The sequence below is a fragment of the Chiroxiphia lanceolata genome, chromosome 16 (genome assembly GCF_009829145.1).
Source record: "Chiroxiphia lanceolata isolate bChiLan1 chromosome 16, bChiLan1.pri, whole genome shotgun sequence".
Taxonomy (NCBI): domain Eukaryota; kingdom Metazoa; phylum Chordata; class Aves; order Passeriformes; family Pipridae; genus Chiroxiphia; species Chiroxiphia lanceolata.
Window position 1 is genome coordinate 14,649,080 of NC_045652.1, and position 18,119 is coordinate 14,667,198.

Genomic DNA, 18,119 nt, shown 5'->3' on the forward strand with positions numbered 1-18,119 from the left:
CCAAAGATCATCCTTGAAGCCTCGAAGTCACATCCATCACCTCTGATCTGTGAAGGGGGTTGTGGTGCAGAAGTGAACCCGACTCAGCCCTGCTGGGTTGGGAAGGAGGGCCTGGAAAGAGCCAAAGCCATGGAGGGGAAGAGCTGGGCACTGACACAGGGCAGGACAGGGTCTCCAGATGGAGCCGGCTGCCTCCCATCCCTTCCCAGCCCCTGTGCTCCTCAGGGGATGGATAAGCAGCAGCTCAGCAGCCAAGATCAGCAGCATCCACCCCTTCCCCCAGCTGTGACCACACTTCTGAAAGAGACAAAACAATTCCAGGAGATTTGTTTAAAGCATTTTGGCATCCTCAGGGCTGAAATCCCTCTGTGAAAAGAGGACACTATAATTGCATTATTAATAACAACTCGATCTAATCTCCAGCTTTCAAAGAACCACCTCAGGTTACGTGAAAATCTCCAAAATCCCTGAACTAGCCCTGGGATATCACAGTTGGGACTAAGATTTGGGGCTTTCTTCTCCTGAAGACCCCAGGAGCAGCTCCCCTTCCAAGCACGAAGATCCAAACCTCTGACTTCACCAGCTCTCCTGCTCCTCCTTGCCTTCCTGCTCCCAGACTTCTGCAGAGCCTGGGCTTTTATCTCAAGGTAAATACACATTCTCCCAGCAACCTTCACTCATTTGCACAGTTAAAGATGAACCAGTGATTCACATGAAGTCCTTGCTGAACAACAGAAGAACGCTGGAACTAACCTTGCCCCCTCTGCCAAGCTCCTGAGCGTTCAGAAGCGGCTGCCCAAGGCAGTTTCTATAAACAATCCACTTTTACCCTTTTGTATGGTCACTTAGAAAAAAAAAAATTCACAAAGACAAGCCACCCAACCTCTCTGGCAAGTAACCTTTCCTGTGACCCCCCCCAAGCTAGGCTCATACATCACTAGGGTAAATATTTGTGTCCATGCACACGCAGATAAACAGTTTTGGAAAACACAGGCATCGAAAAAAACAGATGACGACTTTGCTTAAAGAGATTAAAAAATAGAAGCTGGATCTTTTTTGACTTTTCACTGTTTGAGGGCTTAAGACTATTCCTCAGCCTTCAGCTCCAGCTACAAGGGCTGGAAAAACGTTTTGCAAACTAGAAACCCAAGTGCTGCGTGTAATCACTGCTCCAGTGGGTGATTTATATGTGAGGGGAGATAAAACCTCACTGATTGTTCTGGTGTTGCTGCAGCGTGCACAGATAGGGATGGGACTGAGGTACAAAAGAGTCCCCCAAAATGCTCCTCAGACTGAATGGAGCTCCAAATCTGCAGGAACACCCAGTGCCACATTTCTTCTGCACACGGGGAGTGCCTGAGATGTGCAGCTCTGCTGCTCCTGCCCTCCTCACATCCTCTGAGGACCAGCACAGAGCATGACCACAGAGCAGTGGCCATGGGCCTCCCTCCAAACCCTCTGCTCCTCCTTGCCAAGAAGAAATTCAGAGGCTCAGGGGCCCCTCAAAGCAGAACTGGAAGTTTCTAGAAGTGTCTGGTTTGAGTTTTTTCAGTGCCTCCCTGTTTTAAACTTCTTACCCTTCCTGTATCTCATGCTTCTCCACCAGTTTTCGCCTGCTCATCCCTTTCAAGGTACCTCCCAGCCCCTGGGGCTTCTCTGCTTCAGGGATGGAGCTGGCAGGTCCATCACTCACTGGAGATGTAATTCCAGGGCGTGCCCAGGTCTGTTCCTGGGTGGGAAGAGAGGGAAAACCTCCAGGATATCACAAGGAACGTGAGAGGAGCTCAAACCCACGTTTTGTGACCACAGGAAAGAGGCCTCCAGCAACGGCCTGAACTCACTGCCTGGACCATCCTGTATCTTGCTTTACCCAGTGACTGCAAACACAAGGATAGAGGGAACGGAGCTCCCAGTCTTCACCTGTCCTCCTTCTGCCTTCAGCAGCCACAAGGCCACCATTAACACCTCAGCTCTTGGGCAATTCACCCTTTGCCCAGTTTTCCTAAGCAAAAAAAAAAAAAAAAAAAATTCAGTTTGATGATCCTTACCATGTTCTCCTACCAGTTGCTGCAGCTTCCCATAAGAATCCACGCCCAAATTCACCGGGCTATTAACCACGGCCAACGGCGAATTCCCGTTCTTCTTCCCTTTGGGAACGGGCACGGAGCTGACTCTGCTTGTCGGCGAGGGCAGGATGGTCGGGTAGTTCATGTTGCCGCGGCTGGAGAGCCCGGCAGCCAGTTTGATGCCGGCAGGGGCGTTGGAAGACTTGCAGTTGACGGGGGGTCCCTCCACGTGGCAGTCGGCGTGGTAGATGCTGTGCACGGACTCGGCGTCGGGGTGAGGGCCCGGGCTCTGCGCGTTGGGGGTCGGGGAAGGCAGCATCAGCTGCCCCCCGGGCTTCATGACCTTGAGCTCCAGGTCGCAGATCTCCGGGTTGGGGCGCGGGCCCCGCGGGCTGCCGTTGCTGATGTGGTAGTGGTGGTGGTGGTGGTGGTGGTGGTGGTGGATGAGGTGGTGGATGGAGGTGATGCGCTTGCGGCCGCGGTGGCTCTGCCCGTTGGTGCCGCTGTTGGGGTTCACCTTTTTCCGGCGCTTGCTCTGCCAGTTGTTGTACAGGCGGATCGTCCTGCGCTTCATCTTCCTGAAGATGTGGCAGATGTACTTGAGCAGCTCCTCGTAGCAGCTCCCCGGCTCCGAGAAGCTGGCGATTGTGCTGTCGTTGGAGAGGTACCGGGCCCGCTGCTCCTGCATCAGCTGGTTCTCCCGCTGCTTGGTCTCGGAGAACTGTGTTGCTATCACAACCAGGCACAAGTTAATCATGAAGAAGGAACCGACCTGGAGGGAACACGGGGAGAGGGATTAGCAGGGATTTCACGCTCCTCGCCACCGCGCGTCGTCTGGACATGAAGTGCGGCTCTTGGTGAGACTTCCAAACGTGCCAAATCTCACCAAATGTCATGGCCACACATGCCCAGGCTGCTAAATTTGCTCCTAAGCCATGCTAAATTATTCTGGCCATGGCAAAGCAAGCTGTTAACAGTGGCCCTCCCCACTTCCCTCCCCTCAACACGGATGACATTTGCTGCTAATGCCGGGTGGAACACGAGGCAATCAGTCAATCAGTCACCACCACAGAACGAGCTGTCTTGGACATTTGGCCAACCTGCAGGGAGAGATGGTCTGAAGTCCAATTTGTGCTGTACTGGAACAGGGTCTTTTCTTCAGTCACTTTGATCACACCCTAACAAAGTTCACCTTTTTACTCTTCTGTCTCTCTGCCACAGAAAAATGCACCTCCAGGAGGTTCAGGCCCTCCTAGAAGGGCCTGATTTATTGCCTGGTTGAGTTGATGTGTTCTTGGGTGATAACTGAGTTTTGAGTCCCAAGGACAAGAATGTGAAGTGACCTAAGGCTGCATTCTTCCCTCAGCTGTTGAGTCCACAAACTGGTTTTTCACCACTTGGGTTCATAAATCCGCCAAAGGGAAATGTCAAATATTCCCAGGAGGGAATCGGTGCCCTTGGGCGTGAACGGGACTGACGTCAGGGAAGTGCCACTGTCTGCAGGGCCAAACCTCCTTGCTGGGCTCAGCAGGACACACATGGATTTAATCTGGACCATTGTCTGGGGAATCCTCAGGGGAAGCCATTGGGAGATGGTTTGTGGTGCTGATCTCCAGTTTGGAATATCAGCCTGGATGCTGGCAGGCAAGCAGCAAGGGTGCCTTTCCCAGCTCCAAGTGACTTGGAGATTAGTCACCTTCTGGCTTTTCTGCAAGGATCCATATGTAGAGAAAGGCTCAGAGCAGTGGAGTATAAATCCCTACTATTCATGGTCCATTGCTAAAGCTCAAAAATCACTGACTTCAAAATGCTCTCCATGACTGGGACACTCTCAGTGTTCTGATCCATGCCTTTCCCACTGCTGGTGAGAGCTGGGTTCAGTTCCCAAGGCCTTCAAACCCACACTGACGAGGATGGGGTTATATACAGGGAATATCCAGCCTCAAAAGCACTTTTAAGTGCCTCCATCCCATGTCCTGCCTTACAACTACAAGGCAGGACTCCCTCTGCTTCCTCCTTGACTTAAATCCTTCCCTTTTCCACATGTGTAGACCCCTGGAGAAGGTTGTGCCCACTGGAAAAACAGAACCTTATTAACATGGAATGGCAGCTTCTGAAGACAACCTCCAGCACCTCCAGTGGGTAATACTTTGTTTTTAGGAATGACAGCACCGTAAGACCTCAGCAAGCTGCAGTGCTATCATCAGGATTATTGTTATTTGAAGGGCTCAGGTGAAGTTCAGAAGTTTGAGGGCCCTCCACTGAAAGGAGGTGTCCTCTGGCACATTGAGGAGACTAAAGGAAGGAAAGCTACAGCCTCTCTGCTTTTTGTTCTGATGAACAGTTGCTTGGCCAAGGCACGGCGGTTCAGACACATCAAGGTGACAAGCCCAAGACTGGGAGGGCGAGAGGGAGGGGAGACCATATGGCCTGACAGGCTGTGACTGTGCAGCACATGGGACACTGAGCAGGGCTGTCACAGCCAATAATCTGCCCCCACAGCACGAACCACAACCTGCATGATCACACCTGATGGCAGCAGGAAGGTCTCCCACCCTGAGCCCTACCTGGCTCTTCCCCGTGAAGAGCCCAGGGAACAACTTGACCCCACAAGGAAAAGGAATAGGAGCATCTCCCAGTTCATACTTACTATTATAAGCAATATAAAATATATAAAATTGTAAAAAGAATGTGCATCCATCACATAATACATGATGTCAACCCATCCTTCCAGGGTTATAACCTACAGGAAGACAGAGAAAGAAAGTGTAAGAACAAAGGTCAACCAAAAAGTTATTAGATGTCAATCTTCTGATGGTTCCTGGTACTCATCATTCCACAGCACCTCTTGGGATCCATCCAGACCTGCTGCACTTCTGTTCCCAGTTGGCTTAGGAGAGCAGCAAAGTGTGACCAAAGGACTGGCCTGAGGTTTCTACAGGAATCCTGCACAATTAAAATGATGAAACATTCAAATAAACCACCTGAAACACTGGTTTTGAGGCAGCACCAAGAAATTCTAAGGAGGGATTCTAATAAAAAAAGCCTCTGTGTGCAGAGATCTGCAGCTTTACCTTTGGCTCCTGGTTTTGTGATGTTACCCATAAAATTCCCAGTTTTTGAGTCAATTTTGTTTCTTCAAAACCAATTTCTTTGCGATTCCTACTGGCTCAGGATTACAACTGCATCACCAATATCATAGTGGGAAACCATCTGAATGGAAGAGAGTTACTTTAATTAATATAGGATTGATTTAATACTCCTTTTCTCAGTCTTCCTTTCACTAAAAAAAGAAGCTGAGGATTTAATTAACACCACACAGGCTGTGTGCAGAGCAAAGTGAGTTCTACCACGTAATTTACAGTTCTTATTTAGATAAAACACACCAAACTTCTGGTGCAATCTTGCTGCTAATCCTGGAGCTGGAATTCCAGCACCGTTTCCATCGGAATCAAAGCTCCTGCCTGAACTGACTCACGGCGACTCGTCACACCAACGTGAGCCTTGGTGGCCTTGGCAAAACCCAGAACTGCTCCTGCCTCCAATTCCAGTGGCATCATCCCTGATTTAAACCGTGTTTGCAGCGAAGGAACTTGCTGTGGGAAGAAAAGGCTCAAACCTCATCAGTGCAGAGGGCTTTCTGTGGGAAAAGCTGATCCATAAAGCACTTGCTGTCAAGGCAGTGAATAAAACCATGGCCTTGGCCCACCAGGGCAAAGCCCTTTCAGGGGAGTCAGACACAAATCCTTGACTATTTTCTCCTGTTTTTTTCAGTCAAGGAACTGAAAGGAGCTTAGACATGGATGTTCAGGACGTGAGCACATGTCCAAGGGGAGAGCTTTGCTGTACCCACAACCATCAGCACTCCCCGTTTCCCTGAGGCTGTCAGGGCTCGTTGCATCCACTCAGGGGTGCTGGCAGGGAAATCCCACCTACCTGTGATTCCTCACCCTAAAGTCACAGTGCTGATGTTTCACCAGCCAGTTTTCAAACCCACTTGCCCTGTTGGGGCTCGTGTAACCTCACCCCCCCCCGTGCAGCCGAGTGAGAGGGCAGCAGGAACAGCTCCAGCTAAAACCAACCAACAGGATCTGCCAAGGAGCAGGGAAAAAATTGTGTCTGCAGCTGCTTTACTCTGTCAGTGTTGCTAAAGACTCAGAGCAATCAGGTTTGCTGACACACTAGCTGCTTTACACAAACATCTCCCACAGCTCCTGTTCCTCCTTATATCCATTAGATATTCCTTCATATCCCACCCTCACTGCTGGTTAGTGATGGTCAGCAATGGGACAAAATTGCTTTGCTTCATAGAATCATAAAACCATGGAACTGGATTGGAAGGGACCTTAAAGCCCATCCAGTCCCACCCCCTGCTACAGGCAGGGACACCTTCCACTAGCCCAGGTTGCTCCAAGCCCTGTCCCTGTCCAAGTGTCCCTGGCCTTGGACACTTGCAGGGATGGGGCAGCCACAGCTTCTCTGGGCAACCTGTGCCAGTGTTTCACCACCCTCTGAGTAAAGAATTTCTTCCCAACATCTAATCTAACCCTACCCTAATCTAACCCTGCCCTCTGGCAGTTTAAAACCACTGCCCCCTTGTCCTGTCCCGACCTGCCCAGAAGTGGCAGGGGTTTAACAAACCCCAAAAGAATCCTTTTAGTCAACGTGAACCCCAGAGATCAACCTGTGGCAGATGGTTTCCAGCAGAAAAGACATTTTTTTGTGTGGATTCTAGTGCTGTTATTCCCGTGGAGCCTGGGAAGGGGTTAAGCTGCCTGCGTTTAACAATCAGAGCAGCAATCAGGGTGTTCAGCCTCGTGGAACAGACAAGCAATCAAAGCCCAGCTGCCCCTTCCTGCCTTTCCCTGAACACGAGTGAAACATTTATAGAGAGCAAAGTTCTTCCTGGGTATGTCCCTCTCCCGTGTGGGCTGTGCTCTGCAGCTGATCCTCTCACAGCCAGTGCAGGTTCACAGGGAAAACACAGGGATCAAGTCGGGAGGTGACATAAGGCTAAACCAAATCACTGCCAATTACCCAAGAAATTGTTTCCTTTGTGCTCTGCAAGTTCCCTCCCTTCCTTCCCTCTGTTTGGAGGCACAGCTGGCACAGCAGGTGCTCCATCCATTTACACTTAGGGATGACAAATGAGCCCAGAGACCCCAAATATATCAGCTACACCTCTCCACTGAATTTGCATTTGGCTGGCAACCCTCGGATCTAACATATTAGAATGATTAAACACAGAGCCCTCCGTACAAAAGGAGTTTCCCCGAGGGCTGCTCTTGGGCTTCTGCAGGTGCTGCCACCTCCCCACCTGGGAAACAGCTGCTGAGACAACAATGAGGGCCAACCAACATTTATAGAGATATTTTTCTTGCATGCTAGACAGCACTTTGAACAAGAATCAATCAACATGCCAGGTTTCTCCTCCGGAGGGCTCAGAACGCTCATCCTGCTCTGCGAATATTTAAGACGTAATTAGAACTTGCATTATTTACTACTCACTTGTAAAGCAAGGGGATACAGGAGGCATAAACAGACCTCTGGGCTTTTGTTCTCCTGTTTGACATCTCTGGGGGTTCATTCTGGGCCTCACCATCCAGTATAAAGGCAGCAGTACCAAGGGGAAGGATCCTGGAGCTGCCGGGATTAGGGAGCAGCAGCAGTCCTGGAGGAGAGAGGGATCACAGACATCCGCCTGCTTTTTCTAATCAGGGAGCTCTGGAGAAATGCAGGACAACACACAGGCACAGCCACCTGTCTGGTCTGGAACAGGGTCTGGGATTTTTCCAGCCTGATTCTTGCTTTGCTGGGGCTTCTTCCTTGCTGCCCTTTCAAGTGCTCCAAACAACTTCCCGGGGATGTTTTCACTGCACATCCCCAGCAAGTACTGGTGTAAATGGGAACCAGACCACCTGAACCTGCCAACAGCTGGTTTATACACCACAAACATAACTCTCCCAACTATTTTTGGAACTCAGACAAAAGCATCTGCACAAGCTTCACTGCTGCACTGCACACTTTGATCCCACACACTTAATTCTCAGACCAGATGAACTTGTGGATGTCCCATCCCTGGAAGTGTTCAAGGCCAGGTTGGACAGGGCTTGGAGCAACCTGGGATAGTGGAAGGTGTCCCTGCCATGGTAGGGGGTAGAACTGGGTGTTCCTTAAGGTCCCTTCCAACCCAAACCATTCTGGGATTCCATGAAGTCAGAGGGAAATCCAGCAGCTCTCACCACTCTCCCAAGAACATGGGTATATTTTTCCAGCCTTGCTTTGCCTGCTGTTCCTCCCTTGGGGCACCCTGACTGCAATCTCACCTATTTCACTAAGCAGAAATGACTTCCTCCTCTCTTCACTTTCCAGTTTGATTAATCCACTTGACTGCACCTCCAGCATTTGGCCTTCCAAGCCCTTTGGAGATGTCTTCCAAAGACCTCGAGCACCTTTCTTGTGCCTTCCAATCTCAGCAATCCATTCTCAGTAATTAAATTCTGTTCAAGCCGTGGTTGTTCACAGAGAGTCACATTAAACAGCATCTCCAAATGTACCAGTTCAAAGCCTCCAATAAATGCAACACACAATTATTTATCCTCGGAGATAAGACGGCAAGAACATGTTTCCTAATTCAGCTCTGATGAAAAAGATGTGCAAGGTACGTGGCACCAATATTGGCAGCTGCAGGGAAATGGCTGAAAGATTCCATTAAGATGATTGGCACAGTTGTGCTGGAGGGGTGTGCTGGCTCTGATTGTGCTGCAGACCCAGCGGGAGAGGAGATCACAGGACACGCTGAGCTGGAAGGGACCCACAAGGATCATCCAGTCCAACCCTCAGCCCTGCACAGAACCATCCCCAAGAGTCACACCCTGTGCCCCAGAGGATCATCCAAATGCCCCTTGAGCTCTGGCAGCCTTGGGGCTGTGCCCACTGCCCTGGGGAGCCTGGTCAGTGCCCAGCCACCCTCTGGGGGAAGAACCTTTTCCTGAGATCCAACCTGACCCTGTCCTGACACAGCTCCAGCCATTCCCTGGGTCCTGTCCCTGGTCCCCCCAGAGCAGAGCTCAGTCCCTGCCCCTCCTCTGCCCCTCTCCAGGAAGTTGTAACTGCAGTGAGGTCTCCCCTCAGCCTTCTCTTCTCCAGCTGAACACATCAAGTGCATTCAGTGTCCTCACATGGCTTCAAATCCAGGCCCTTCCCCATCCTCATGTCCCTCCTCTGGACACTCTCTAATGGCTTCAGATCTTCCTCATATATATCCCAAAACTGCAGATGTCTCCCCAGCCTGGGGAAAGGATTTTTGCCTTCAGTGGCCCGGGCTGGGCAGAGTACAGAGCTGTTCTCCAATCCACTGGAGGCCCTGTATGATGCTCAGGCTGATTCTCCTTCCCTGCTTGTTCAGTTCTTCACCTCTCACACACCGTGGGCAGGGATGGGATAAATCATTTCTCTCCCATTAACACCCATGAGGGCAACTACTAAAGCCCCCAGTCTTATGTCTGATCCTCTCTCCTATCACTGCAAGAATTTAATAAAAACCTCACCCAGGTGAACATAAAGACAATTTTAACTTCATCGATCTCTGGCTTGGACACCAGTCAGGCACTCCCCGATCACCCCACTAACATGAACAGGATGAGAGTGGACAATCAGATTTATTTTTAAGTCTTCTGTGATTCTGACCCTCCTGCTTTGCTCATGCCACAACAATTTCATCAGTTGTAATAAAGATGCTCGTCTGATTTACAGCAGCGTAACTGGGGACAGAATCAGGTCTTCTAGTCGAGCTAATCAGAGTCAATCTGAACCTCCAGAGTGAAAATCACAAGGGAGATGGAGATTAAAGATGCTGGCAATTAACTCAGACCTCCTCATTGCTCCCAGGGAGACAGTAGGTTTACATTGTTTTTTCTGGGGTTACTTCACAGAACAATTTCTTTTATTATGTCGAGAAGTTTTCATCATAAAAATCCTTGTCTTTGAGCTCTGCCAAAATTTTTGCAAGTTCTTGGCTACAGCCGATTCAAGAGCAGGTTATTTTTTGCTTTACTGTCATTTAAAAAAATAAAAAAAAAAAAAAAGAAAAAAAGAACCATCCAGGGGGAAAAAACCCACCCGAACTCCAACCCGAACTGTTTCAATGAGCCAAGTCAAACACCGAATTACTGAGGATTAGAAGGCACTAATGGCTGGTGCCAGAGGGGCTGCTGCAGCTCGGAATTAACCTCGAGGTGCCACTAATCAATGGAGGAGAGTTGGGAAAGCGACTGTGAGAAGTGGAGCTGAACAGGTGAGAACTGAAGGCAGAGCACACGAAGCCGCAGCTCAGCCCTGGAGCTTCCTCGGGGCAACGTTTCACTCCCGTAATTACTTGAACCAACTTCATTTGTATCGACAGCCTCCCCTAAGCCTGGGACCAAAATCAACAGCTCAGCCTTCACTGAGCGCTCCACAAAGCCCAGCTCTGGCCAGCAGGAATTCCTCCTGATCCCAGAATTTCAGGCACTCCCGGTGTCTGGCTGAGGCAGGAAGTGATCCAGACACAACAGAGAGACCCAAGTGCTTCCAAGCCATTTCAAGTCTTCACCTTGACTGACAGCTATAATTTGTGCTCAGCCACCTTTTGCTTCAGCCTAAATTGAGTCCTTTGGGGAAAGATGGGCATTATCTGCATCAAAACCAATCACCCTGAGCCCAACAGCAACCCTGGGTTCTGCTGTGCTCGTTTGGGTTTATTTACTCTTTACCTTGTCACTCCCCAGGCCCTGCTGCAGGGCCTTTTCATGTGCTATTTTTATAAACTTTATCGAGACAAGATCCAATGCTATAAATTGTGAGAGCTATTAATTACTATGATGGTTTCAGTAAGTTCTATAAGGCCTTTAGCATCCATTTCTGAAAGGCTCTTTATCTCTGGGTTCTGCCCTCTCGGGCACATTGATTTGGCTCCCAAGCACTGCCCAGTGAATAACAAGAGTATTCCACAGGCAGAGTGCTTGGCAGATCATCAATTCACTATTTTTGAAGTCAACCTCACAATTTTAATTATTTCCTCATGAAACATCTTGTTAAGTAACCTCAGTGGTCAGAACAACAGGTTTTATTACACTGAGTAATGTCCTCTGAACAGATGCTTTTCCTTTCACTTCGAGGGCTTGCTCACTGTAGCCATTTCTCTATAAACTGAGAGTCTTGCAAAGCATGAATCTGCTCTAAAAAGTAGCTCTGAAGACAGAAAAAAAAGGAAACTGGGCATCTTTGCATGTCTTGGACTCCTGACCTCTCAAATTTGTTCCCCATAAATGCAATCCCTGGTCAGCGCTACCAGTTCTCAGTGGATCGTGAAAAGCAAAGTGTACAATAAAGTGTGTAATAAAGTGAGATGCTGTTGTTGGTGGCCCAAAACCACAAGAAAGTGTAGCTGTGGGCTTAAAACCAGCAAACACCCAGGTTTTGCTACAAAATGAAGGTGAGTTGTTGTTGCTGTTTCACGCTAAATAATGCAAGATCCTCATCTGGCAGCAAAAACCTCCCAATTTCAGACAACTGATTTCAGACAACTGCTGCTTCTGACAAATCCCACCTCAGTCCATATTCATGAGGTTTGATTTACTGGCATAATTAGCCTCCGTCTCCACTGTTTGTGTAAAGTATCTTTTGCACAGGGAACGTATGTAACTGTTTAGCTTCAGCAGTGACGAGTCCATTGTGGGAGAGAGCCCCATAAATCAGAGTTTTATAGCAGAGCAAAGCTGAAAGATGAGAGTTTGCAACGAGGTCAAGGGCACTAAAGCCAGACTGAGATCCTTGCTCATAGATGAGTGTATCTCACAACTTGTTTAAATTATATATTAGAGATTATTAGGCAAAGGGTCCACAGAGGGAGCCCCCTGTGCAGAACTATAACACCAAACACATTTCAGGTGTCCAAGTGCCTGAACTTTACTCATTCACACTAATCAGAGTGTGTGGGGGTGTATCTTGTTCTCCTGGATGGATCCAAGAGCTCACAGTCTGGGACATGAGGGTGAAGGAGCTGAACCTTTGGCTCAGCACAGGAGTCTCTCCCAAGCTCACAGAACAAGGTTCAGCAGCAGCAGCTGATCATGGAGCAGGTTTGGGGCAATCAAACCAAACCAAGATTTCCCCGTAAGAACTACAGACCTCTAGAACATCCTGAGTTGGAAGGGACCCACAAGGATCATCCAGTCCAACCCTCAGCCCTGCACAGAACCATCCCCAAGAGTCACACCCTGTGCCCCAGAGGATCATCCAAACCCTCCTGGAGCTCTGGCAGCCTTGGTGCTGTGCCCACTGCCCTGGGGAGCCTGGGCAGTGCCAACCACCCTCTGGGGGAAGAACCTTTTGCTGAGATCCAACCTGACTCTGCCCTGGCACAGCTCCAGCCATTCCCTGGGGTCAGTTGTTGATGTACTTCAGGACCAGCAGCTTTCTCATCACCTCACTGGACTCCAGTTTAGGTCATGGCTTGCTGAAGACACCCCTCTTCCTACTCTGAACACAAGAATCCACCACAGAGGCAGGGTGAAACTCTTCCAAAACTACAGAGGCTGCAGAAGGTTTTCTGGGTCCCTCCAACACCCCCAGGTTAGTGCACCACAGCAGGGATCAAGGTGGCCTCTCTGACTTGTTCTATTCGGGACAATTCCTTCTAACCTTCAAAATGAAGGAGATTTTCCAAAAGCAACTAATCCTCTTGGAAGCACACTCGGAGATGCTTTAAAAGGGCTGGATATTTTTAGATTGGTTGTTCAGCATGAAAGCTCTTCAAGTGCAGAAAGTGATGTTTATTTGGCTGACCAAATTAAAAAAAAAAAGGCAACACCAACAAAACTCGAACCCCACGATTTAGAGGGAAATATTTTCAGTGATCTAAACCAGATTCAAGTTGAGTGACAAAGCATCATCCTGAAGCAGTGGAAATGAAAAGCTTAGAACTATTTTCTTGCCAAATCCAGCACAGATAAGCATTGGTGACACATATCTCTGATTTAAAGAATGAACCATTTGACAAAAAAAGTCCTTTTGGCCAAAAAACTATGTACTCAATGAGCACTGAAAACATGGGCACCCACTGTGACAGCTCCTTCTAAAAACAGGGCTAAAAACTACACTGCACACACAAACACAACTGCAGTTGGAAACCTCAGACCCTTTTCCTTCTGCTCCAGTGTCTTTTGGCTCTTCCTCAAAATTTTTAAAGACTACTGGAAGTGGGAGAACAGAGGTTGCAGCAGACAGGCAAGCAAGAGCATTTCTAGGATCCTTGGACAATTGGGGAAACACTTCCTGAGCTGGAATTTTGTAAAGAGCTTGGCTGAGGTGTCCTGAGGTCCCAGCAAAGGAGACACAGGACCCCAAAAAGGTCCTCTTTAATATCTGAGTGACAGCCCAGCCAGGAGGAAGTAGACTAAGTAGGATCCCAGAGGAATAGGATAAGGGGGGGATGGCTTCAAACTGACAGAGAAGCTGTGGCTGCCCCATCCCTGGAAGTGTCCAAGGCCAGGTTGGACAGGGCTTGGAGCAACCTGGGCTAGTGGAAGGTGTCCCTGCCCATGGCAGGGGGTGGCACTGGATGGGCTTTAAAGGTCCCTTCCAACCCAAACCATCTGTGATTCTAAGAATGCCCCTGCCAATCCTGTCCTGCCAGTAGGTCTCAGATTGGAGGTTTGTGCTTCCCATCTCCTCAGACAAGATCCTTTCTTGGCTGAGTGACAGCACAGACAAGGAGGGACCTCGAGCTCATTCTTGTGTTTGGCCACAGCAGAAGTGCATTGAAGAACACACAATTTTTACTTTAACTTAAACAGAAGATATCCTTCCCAGCAGAGTTTTAGCTGAAAGATTTCCAGGTGATAAAGGAACCCTCAGGGAAGGATTTCAATCACCAGCAGCAGCCGACACAATGTGAAGTGGGCAATGGCTGTGGAACAGATCAGGGTACCACATGACAGTGAAAGGAGACAAATGAGCCTTTGTCTTTCCAAAGCTGAGATCTCCCCCAAGCTCTGTACCTGCTCAGCTGGCTGGGGTGCAGAGTCAGCACCACGGAGACAAAACGAGCTCCTCGTCAGCACAGAACACCAGGTCAGGATGAACAAATCCTTGATTGGAGTGAGACAGCTTCCACAAGCTCCCAGGGGCTTTTCTGACAGGCTGGAGCACGGAAGAGGTACCTTCCCATGCAGACAAGAGGGCTCTCTGTGCAGCACAGGCTGTCACTGCCAGCTGTCACACCTGCTCTGCCACTGCCTCTGGAGGGATGTGTCCACCGGAGGACAAATGAAGGAGGAATTGGGTGGAAGCAATTCCCTACTTTCCCACCCCAAACGTGTTCTCTCTCCTGAGCTGGTCACCCCCACCTTTGTGGATGTGACACCTTCATAGCTTTGGTGAGCCCAGGTGCCAGGAGCTCTCCACCCCAGAACACCCTGAGCTCTTGCAGCAGCCGACGGTTTCTTTCATGCCGCTCTTTTCCGGACAACTTTCCTTGGAAGGTGATCCAGCTTTTCCTTCCTTGGGCATTCATGTCGTGCCGTGTGCCTGCTGGGCTGTCTCCAGCTCTCCTGCACACAACCAGGGTTTGTCTTCTCCCTGACAGCAGGATGGGGGCTGCTCACTGCAGGAGTGTCCTCTGAGAATGCCCTCGCCGGGGCTGGAGCTGTGTTCCTTGGATGACTTGATTAACTCGTTCACTGGGATGTCTTCCTAAGCAAAACCTCGGAGAGGCAACATGTGCTCAGAACAACAGGAGCTCGAATCTGAGAGCTGCTCCCAGGGACTCATTCCAAGAGGGTCCTTCATTAAGGAAGCCCTTTAAAATTGCAATTGCTTCCCAAATACATGTGAGGAAGACGCCACAGGAAAGGTCACTCAGCAGCACCAGCCGAGTCCCAGCCCCTCTGAATTGCCAGACTAATCTCTCTTGCGTTGGATGGACATTTCCTGAATCACACAGACACTTCCTGAAACGTCCATGTAATTTTTTCTGACACATTTGCTCTCAAGGCTCAGTCCTACCAACCACATCCAGAGGAGCAGCGTGTTCCCTTCATCTCCTCTTGGTTCTGCCTTGCTGATGGTTATTGTTCCTCCAACTAGTTTTGCCAAAAGCACTGTAAAGTGCTCGTACAGGTCCTGCTTTCCTACAAATCATACACAGAATCATCCAAGTGATGGTTCTGTGATTTTCAAAGCAGCTGAAATCATCTCCTCTTCCCAAACTCGGCCACCCAAAACCCAGGCCAATATTTCTGCATTCAGGCCTGGCCACCCCAAGGCTGCTGGTAGAAGGTGGCAGGGCTTTGGTGGCTCCATTGAGAGTGTCAGTAATTCCAATTAAATTGGACTTTGGTTAGGTGGGTAATTCATCATCCAGAGCGTGACAACAGTACCTGTAATTACTGCTCATATTGCTGTGGCTGAAATTCATGTGCAATAAAGGGATCTTAATATCATGCCAAACCTCACAGTTAATTTAGGTTCCATCTCCTTTCATTTATTCTGTAATAAGCTAATTAGTTCACATAATTTGCCATCGAACGTGCCTTCGTAACAAATATATACACGAATTAGCTTATTACACAACAAATGAGGGGAACCAAGACATGAATCATTTGCAGGATTACATAAGGAATTATTGTCCTTCCCAACACCCAGACGTGCAGCCATTGCCTTTATTACTTTTAGATGTTTTGATTTGCACCGGGTTGTTCTCCTGTCTGGTGCCTCTGGCTTACTCTTCCACTTGGAAGGTCAACAGCTCATTTCACTGTTCAGTGTGTCCTGCTGCCACCTGCAAGTTCAGGATCACCTCCATGGAGGGAAATGTCTTTCAGCTTGGCTGCTGGAATCCCAGTCCTGGCAGCTGAGTGAGCCTGTCCCTCCTGTTACCTTGGAGCACCACTTGCAGCATGTTCTGGAGCAGAGACTTTCAGATTTCCCTGGCAAAAACCTGCTTTTGGTTTGGTTTGCCTGTGGTCTGAACAACACCAACCTGTGCCCTTGGAGACTCTTGGGCATGACCTGCAGCCACTGTGCTTGGAATCTTCCAGCTCTTAAAACACACTAGATCTTAGAATCACAGAATTAAAGCTCATCTTGTTCCACCCCCTGCCATGGGCAGGGACACCTTCCACTAGCCCAGGTTGCTCCAAGCCCTGTCCAACCTGACCTGGGACACTTCCAGGGATGGGGCAGCCACAGCTTCTCTGGGCAACCTGTGCCAGGGCCTCACCACTCTCACAGGGGGAATTCCTTCCCACTATCCCATCTAACCCTGCCCTCTAGCAGTGTGAAGCTGTTCCCCCTTGTCCTGTCACTCCAGGCCCTTGGAAATAGTCTCTCTCCATCTGTCCTGTAGCTCCTTCAGGCACTGCAAGGCCACAATCAGGTCACCCCGAAGCCACCACTTTTCCAGGCTGAACAAACCAACCAGATTTCCACCTCATTTGGGACAAATCCCAAGGGATGCTCCATCCAGCTGTGTCCTCAGCTTGCCCCGATACCCACTGGAGGTTTGCCAGACCTCAAGGTTCACACTCCACACTATAACTCCTGCGAAGCACCACGGATTCATTATCCTGCAGAATAATGGATCAGGACAGTTGGGCCTGTCTCATCCAAGTGCTTTCTGCCAGTAATTCCACACCAATTCACAGGGAAGCTCCTGAGCCACTAAACCCATCAGTTGTACTTTCTGCACTACTTACTTTGAGGCCTCATCTAACTGCTGACCTGGTGCTCCCCAGCTTCAACTATTAAATGTAATGAGAGCACAGCTCAATAGCTTTATTTGTTAAATGTTCTCTGCTCACAGCAATTGTTTTGATTTAGCATCTCACCTCCTGCAGTCATGATTTACTCTTTCCACACCCCAGTTAAGCAAGCACCTTGCTCCCAGCAGTTGCCTTTTTACCTGGAGTTACAGCGTTTCCAGCTTCTAAAAATGAGCCCTTGGTTCTAAAAGGAATAAAGACATAACAAGAATTTGAGGCTGGAAATCCTCTCCAGCATTTGGTTGGCCTAAGAAGCACTAAACCCAATCATAAACCTCTTGGCAGCTGCCAAAATGATCTATGGATACAATATCCAACCTTGCCAGACACTCTGTTCTGCCCAAAGGAATCAGCTGAAACCTCTCCTGGGGCTGGTTTGTCCTTCTCAGAGTTAAAGCTGCACATTTTCAGGCCGAGGAAACAAAATCCCAAGGTGAAAGGAAAACCTGCAGCCTGCAAAAAAGGCTCTGGAGGTCAAAAGGAAGCTCCTGGTCATCCTCAATGCCCTGGCACAATCCATTGTCCTCTGCCCTCTCCCTGCAAGAACATTGGTGCCCGTGGTGGGAGTCAGACAGGACCTCCTGGGCACATCCATCAGCTCTGCCAAAGAACTGGAGGAAAAGCAGAATTCCAGAGCAGCCAGAGTCCCACCTACTTTGATTTTCCTCTTTCCTTTATCCAACACTCATCACCAGTCAGCAGCTCCTCTCTTGACACACCAACTCCAGGAAAGAATCAAAGCATTTTCACAAACAGCCTCGTAGAGATTTGGGATCTGCCTGAGCCCTTCTGGATCTGGTTCTAAGCCTCTGAACCACCAGCAGTGAGATCCAAGGTGAGCTGCTGCGACAGCAGAGAGCAGACAAGATGCTCAGAGCAAACATTCACTGCTTTGCAACTCCCAGGTGAAAACTGGAAGTTATTAAAGTTCATGGTGTAATATGAAACTGGAAGGAAATTCATAAATTAAATGTAGAGCTCTGAATGAGTAATTATTCATCATTAACAAAACTACAAGGAGAGTTCTTTTCTCCTTCAGGAATAGATGTCACCTGCACTTCAGGAGGGCTAAATAAAACGGAGCATCCAGCCAAGAGCAAAGAAATGTGTTAAAACCAGAAATTGCCAATTAAAAATGGAAAACAATAGATGGATCATTTCAAATTGGGCAGCCCTAGGAGACCAGAGCCTCTGCACTGTGTGGATGAGCTCTCCAGTGTTCCAGAGCTACAAATGCTTTGAGAACACT

General features: G+C 49.0%; 1 protein-coding gene across 2 annotated transcripts in view; it reads right to left on the reverse strand.

The window, feature by feature from the left end:
• Window positions 1–18,119, reverse strand: part of CACNA1H (calcium voltage-gated channel subunit alpha1 H) — a 120,768-nt gene that overhangs the window by 80,188 nt on the left and 22,461 nt on the right. For both annotated transcript variants that reach the window (XM_032703854.1, XM_032703853.1), the window contains exons 8-9: window positions 4,717–4,809; window positions 2,049–2,838 (exon numbers count right to left, since the gene is read on the reverse strand). In XM_032703854.1, coding sequence (XP_032559745.1) covers window positions 2,049–2,838; window positions 4,717–4,809 — 883 coding nt within the window. The remainder of the gene's footprint in view (window positions 1–2,048; window positions 2,839–4,716; window positions 4,810–18,119) is intronic.